This window comes from Agelaius tricolor, unplaced genomic scaffold (genome assembly GCF_023055355.1).
Source record: "Agelaius tricolor isolate 1412-34295 unplaced genomic scaffold, bAgeTri1.0.p SCAF_20, whole genome shotgun sequence".
Lineage (NCBI taxonomy): Eukaryota > Metazoa > Chordata > Aves > Passeriformes > Icteridae > Agelaius > Agelaius tricolor.
Genome location: NW_027269280.1, coordinates 3,824,121 through 3,830,405, shown reverse-complemented (window position 1 = coordinate 3,830,405; position 6,285 = coordinate 3,824,121). Strand labels below are relative to the sequence as shown.

At 52.7% G+C, this 6,285-nt stretch overlaps 1 protein-coding gene across 2 annotated transcripts; it reads left to right on the top strand.

Annotated features, from left to right (window-relative positions):
* Positions 1-156: 156 nt before the first annotated feature.
* RPL6 (ribosomal protein L6) lies at positions 157-3,948 on the top strand. Of its 2 annotated transcripts, none has more exons than XM_071445173.1 (7): positions 157-311; positions 881-1,129; positions 1,220-1,318; positions 1,661-1,804; positions 2,624-2,672; positions 3,182-3,366; positions 3,753-3,948. In XM_071445173.1, exons 2-7 carry the CDS (start codon positions 881-883, stop codon positions 3,903-3,905), a joined length of 879 nt encoding a protein of 292 aa, XP_071301274.1. In that variant the 5' UTR covers positions 157-311; the 3' UTR covers positions 3,906-3,948. The 2 variants fall into 2 exon arrangements, with proteins under 2 accessions (XP_071301274.1, XP_071301275.1); XM_071445174.1 differs by lacking the exon at positions 157-311 and adding an exon at positions 589-798.
* Positions 3,949-6,285: the final 2,337 nt, after the last annotated feature.

Sequence of the window (6,285 nt, the reverse complement as noted above, 5' to 3'; positions counted from 1 at the left end):
GCACCGGAGCGCGGTGGCACCGGAGCCTCGCCCGTACACGGGGCAGGGCGCGGAGCCGGCCGAGCCCCGAGCGGACGCGGGTTAAGCGGTGGTGGCGCGACAGGGCCGCTGTCCGGGCCGGGGGTCCCGCAGCCCCCGGAGCGGGCGCGGGGTCCGGTGTCCCCCTCGCTGGTGACCCGGGGCTGCCTCGGGCAGCGCGGACCGTCCCGGACTACGAGTCCCATACTCCCCCGCGCGGCGCGCTGACGTCAGACGCCGCGCTGTCCTTAGCCCGCGCACCCGGATGTGAGTCCCTTTTGCTCCCCCGGAAGGTGAGGATGGCGGAGCTGCCGCCATCGGCGCCGGGCCCGCCGTGCTCCATCCGCCGCCATCCGCCCGCCGGCGGCCCCGCCGCGGCTACACGCGCGGCCCGGCAGCCTCGGGGAGCGGCGGATGGGTCCGGATGGGCGCGGGGGTGGGGAGGAACGGGAGTGTCGCCGGCCCGAGCAGGCCAGGCCGCGGCGGGATTTGGAGGCCTCGCCGAAGCTTCCCGGGAGCTGGGCTGGGGCTGGACGGGGGAGGCCGCTGGGGCAGGGCCCGGCAGCTCAGCGGGGCCGGGACAGTCCCGAGCCGGGGCAGAGGCGGCTGCAGGCTCGGGATGTGTTTGCGTATCCTCGGGCTTCCCACCGAGGAGCGCTTGGATGTGCGCTGGAGCTCTTGTAACCAGCGTGCAGGAGCAGCTTGAGTCGTGTAGAGGCGCACAGGGAACAGGGCTAAGTCAGCTACGCCCGGAGGAGGTGGCTGACAGCTACTAGAAAGGTGTGAAGGATGGTTTGAATTGTTTTATTTTTATTTTCTGTGCTTTGTAACGAGCCTTAAACCCTGCTATCCTCGATCGCAGATGGCGGGCGAGAAGGCGCCGGAGAAGAAGCCAGGTGAGAAGAAGCCGGCCAAGAAGAAGGGACGGGAGAAGAAGCCGGCGGAGCAGAAGCCGAGCCAGAAAGCAGCAGGGGACAAGAAGAAGAGGGTGAAGAAATACCATGCCAGCCGTAACCCCGTCCTGGCCCGCGGCATCGGGAGGTATTCCCGCTCTGCCATGTACGCCAGGAAAGCCCTGTACAAGCGCAAGTACACGGCCCCAGAGACGAAGGTAGGATGGGGAGCACTGGGGGGATAATGGGGTTTATCGTGGTGCCTTTGGTTTGAAATGTGCTGAGTTTTCCTCGTTCTTTGCACACAGATAGAGAAGAAGAAGAAGGAGATGCCCCGTGCCACCATCACTAAGCCAGTGGGTGGAGACAAGAATGGAGGCAGCCGGGTGGTTAAAATCCGGAAGATGGTATGGAAAAGCACTGGGATGCTCGTGGTTTGCTGCAGGGGGCTTTAGGCTGGGTGGTGAGCCTCGTGCTTGGGGTGATGCAGGGGCTCAGTTTGTGGGAGGGAGGTGGTGGGAATTCAGGTGGGAATTCTCTGTCCTGTGTGTTGCTGTGCAGAGGTGGAAGCACACACAAATTCAGAGCTGGACACAAAATATTCCAAAATATTCCATGTGTTCCCAAGCCCATCTGCAGCAGAAATCTTTCAGAAAGCTGAACTGAAGGGAAATAGGGAAAACTTTCTTGAGGAGTTGCTGTGCTGTGAGACACATGGGTGGTACAAGATGTTTGTCCTGTGCTCCCAGCCCAGGTACTACCCCACTGAGGATGTTCCCAGGAAGCTGCTGAGCCATGGCAAGAAGCCCTTCTGCGAGCACAAGCGGCGCCTGCGGGCGTCCATCACCCCCGGCACGGTGCTGATCCTGCTCACCGGCCGGCACCGCGGCAAGGTGGGCACTGACCCTGCTGGGTCTAAATCTGGGATTTCTGCCTGGGTGTTTTCCTTGTCCAGCCTTTAGGGGAGGCAGAGGTGAAATGTTTGTAAATTAAGGTTGTTCTGAGCAGAGCTGAAGTAAAACAGGCTCAGCCAGTTGCTTGGACACAGTGCAAAGAGTTTTGCTGCAGAGCAAAGCCAGTGCCTGTTTCTGTTGCTGCTCCTACAAAGACAAAACTTTGTCCTACAGCAGTTACTGCAAAAGAAAAATTAGAGTTTCATTCTTAATTATCAGGGTATAATGGATTGTTATATTGGGTTCTCCATTCTCAGGATGGGCACCAACACCACTGGTATCCTTTATTTTCTTTTCCTGAATTCTCTGACATTGATGTTCATGATTCCATAAACAATGCTGTCAGAGAAGGCAACCTTCACCAGAAGGAGCAAAACACAGCAGGGGAATGGCTCTGACTGTGTGAAGTTACAGAGTCCTTGTTGTGTTTATCCAATTCCTGCCTGTAACTCACACAAAGGATTTGGGTGCTGGGATGGCTGTTGCCATCCTGTGGGATGGGGCAAAGTAAAACTGGAGTATTTGGCTTTGCTCAGCCTTGGGAGATAAAGCTCAGGGAAAGTCACACTTGGTTGGAGAGGAGGCACCGGGAAGTGCTGGAGCCTGGATCACAAGGTGGCAGCTCCTCAGGTGGCACAGCTGAGCCACACCTGGAGCACTGTCAGTGCTTGTACCAGTAACACAGGCACAATCCCAGTTTGGCTGTGGTATGGGAGCACTGGGACCTGAGGATTGATGTCCCATCTCATTTCTTTACAGCGTGTTGTGTTCCTGAAGCAGCTTGATACTGGCCTTCTGCTTGTTACAGGTAAAATTGATTTAAACACGGTATTTTTGTTCTTGGGGCTCTTTGGGTCTTTTTAAGTTCAAGTTTGTCTCTGGGGTCAGTAGCACAACAGATCTGCATGTGTGTGGTTTGGCACAGCAGTGGGGAATCACATTTTTTGGTGGAGTCACCACTCCTGGGGGTGTCCAAGGAACAGCTGAATGTGGCACTCAGTGCTCTGCCGTGGTTGACAATGTGGGGATCTGTCAAAAGTTGGACTTGATGATCTTGGGGATCTTTTCCAACCTTAATGATTGTGCCATTTGTGACTTTGCAGGAAGGTGGAGGGGAGATAATTAAGCTTCAGGATCTACCTGGAAGAGCTCAGAAAGGAGATTTTTGTATTTCTAGAGGGCTTTGACTGTTGAGATTTTATCTGTAGGCAACTCTGGAGGAATTGGTCATCACATAGACTACAAAAATTCAGCTTCAAGGCAGTGGTTTTCAGCAGAAAAGCTGACCTTGTTCTTTCTTGTTTTCTCTGCCTTCAGGCCCCCTGGCTGTCAACCGTGTGCCTCTGCGCAGGGCCCACCAGAAATTTGTTATTGCCACATCCACAAAGGTGGATCTCACTGGGGTGAAAATTCCCAAGCATCTCACGGATTCCTACTTCAAGAAGAAGAGGCTGAGGAAGCCCAAGCACCAGGAAGGAGAGATCTTTGACACTGAGAAAGAAGTAAGGGACAGGGTGGTTCTTTCTTTCTCAATGCTTCAGGTTAGGCTGGAAAGGGGGAATTAGCAGGAAAAAAAAAACAGGTGGATTTTAAGTGGTCATTAATAAAGTGAGGTAATACCATTATAATGAGGTAACCCCCTCTTTTAAATTTGGGGATTTTTCTCAGAGGAGAAGGAGTTAAATGTCTTTTTTGACCAAGAAATGCTGTCACTCTGTTGGCTCCAAGGAGTGCTTCAGTGCTCCACCACCTTCCCATTATCGAGAGCAAATGGGGGAAAGATTTCTTTAAAATCCCAAACCTCAAAGTTTGCTCTAAATTTCCTCGTCTCTCTGAAGGATCCTGCAGTTCCTCCCAGGGTTTTAAGGTTGTTCTCTGTGCTTTGCAGAAATACGAGCTGACGGAGCAGCGCAAGACAGACCAGAAGGCCGTGGATTCCCAGATCCTGGCACGGATCAGGAAGGTGCCTCAGCTCCGGGGGTACCTGCGCTCCACGTTCTCTCTCTCAAATGGAGTTTATCCTCACAAATTGGTGTTCTGAGCCTTCTGCAAGCACCACATTAAACTCCAAGGGAAAAAAGCAAGGATTTGTGGTGTGTTCATTGCAGTCTGCAACAGCAGGTGTTGCACGGCTCTGGCAGTGCTTGTTGATGTGGGGTGAAATTCTGAGGGGTTGTAGGTAGTGACCAGAATTTGGAGAAGTTTGGGGTGTAGGAGTTTTGGCTGTTGTAGTTTTGTGGTGGTTGTTGGATTTCTTTAACTATTTAACATAAATAGGAAGTCAGTTGTCTTAACTCTGGACGAGCTGGGAAGGGATCCTGAAGAGATTTTGCTTTGGGAATAGCAGCTAAGGCTGGACACAGTGCAGGATAAAATCAGAGACAAAATACGTCTGTGCTGAACTTCAGCTAATAAATAGCTCCTTACAGGTATTTCAGGAGCTATGCTTTGATTTTGAAGTGGAAATGCTGGGAATACTCCACAGTTTTGCAGAATAGAAGTGTCTGAAAGTGAGAGTGGAGAAGGTTAGTGCTGTGTTGAACCCAGCAGAAATCAATGCTCTTACCCAAAGCAGGGATGTACAGTTCACCAAGTCTGGCACTCTGGAGCTCTTCCTTAGCCAGATTCTGCAGGAATCCAGGTTTATGTAACTGCACCATCTGTCTGCCCAGTGATTCTGAGCTGAGGTAGCCAACAGGGTTAGACTTGACAAGAAATAGAGATTTCAACAAATTCATCCAGGCTCCATGAGAACAGGATGGGGAAGAGAGCAACCCAGCCCTCCCTCAGGTGGAAGCCATGCTCAGGGGGAAAGAGGAGATGGGCTTGGAGTGCTCCAGAGGCAGTGGGAGAACTTGGACACCTGTGGAGTACCTGGTTTGCACCCAGGGGCTGCAGTCTGGTGCTGGTGGGTGTTTAAGTGTCCAAAGTGAAAGCCCTGGGCATTCCCACCATCGTCCTCTTGGTCATTACCAGGCTGGGAGAGCTGAGGGGTGTCAGCCTGCAGAAGGGAAGGCTCCAGGGAGACCTTGAAGCCTTTTGCAGTGTCCAAAGAGGCTCCAGGAGAGCTGGAAAGGCACTTGGGACAAGACCTGGAGTGACAGGACACAGGGAATGGCTTACCTCCACCAGAGACAGGGTTAGGTGGGATACTGGGAAGGAATTGTTCCCTCTGAGGGTGCTGAGGCCCTGGCACACGGTGCCCAAAGGATCCCTGTGGCTGCCCCTGGATCCCTGGAGTGTCCAAGGCCAGGTTTGGAGCACCCTGGGATGGTGGAAGTGGCAGAGGTTGGGACAGGATGAGCTCTAAGGTCCCTTCCAAGCCAGAGCAGCCTGGAATTCTCTGAAGTACAGGCGAGGCTCAGCAGAGGGAGGCAGTGAGCTGGCTGTGCCCTGTGCACAGCTCTGGCCTGGCTGGGAGGAGTCTCTTGCTCTGTGCTGTGTTCTGCCCTGTGTTCTTTATTTTCCCTGACACTGGAATTTGGTCTGTTGATGACATCTTCTCTTGTGTGTGCTTTGCTGGATAATGGGATTAGTCACAGGTTTTTAAGTTAAAGGGAGTTTCTCCTGCAATTCTGGGAATGATATAAATCAGCTCTAAAATGATACAGAAGGGTTGTACACATCTCCCTGCTACTCCTAAGGTAGGTCTAAGAAAAACCTTAACCAAATATGCTTAGAAAGTTCACTTAAATTCAAAATTGTGTGTGAGAGCAACAAAATGGGGAAATCCCCATCCAGCAAGGAGAATCAGAAGAGTTTGTGTGAGCACGTTATTGTAAATTCAGTCACACCCTTGTGCTCTTGAGGGAAAACTGCAGGACATAATAATGCTCCAGTCATTCCCTTCCCTGGGGGAGTGGGGAAGTTGCAGTAACAAAACAGCCCCAAAAACCAGTTGGGTGTGGAGATCCAATGGTGTTCTTGGAATTCCTGGTTGCTCTGACACATTCCTGCTTTGTGGATCAGGAGACACCTGGAACCATTAACGTTGTTTGCTGGGAGGAGAGGCTTTGTCTGCCACTGTGCTGTCAGGAAGTGATTTGGAAATGGGAGTTGGTTATCAGCAGATGCTGGTCTGGAGCAGTGCTGCCACTGCCCTGTTCCTGTCACCTGTGTCATGAGCTGGTGACAGCAACACACCCTGCAAGGTGGGGAGGAAGGGAGGGAGGAATCTGCTCCTGTCAGTGGCTGAGCTGAGTCACTGGCCCAGCTGGATGCCAGTGTCACACCAAGGGATGTGGGAGCAGAGAAATTGGGACACCAAATCCTGCCTTCCCGAGGCCGAGCAGCTCCTCAGGCTTTGCTGCAGGAAATGGAGATGGCAAACCCCTTATTTTCCAAAAGGAGAGGCAGCCAGTGATCAGCTGTGATGTGTCTGTCTCCAACCTCCCAAATATTTTCCCTGATTTCTGTGCAAT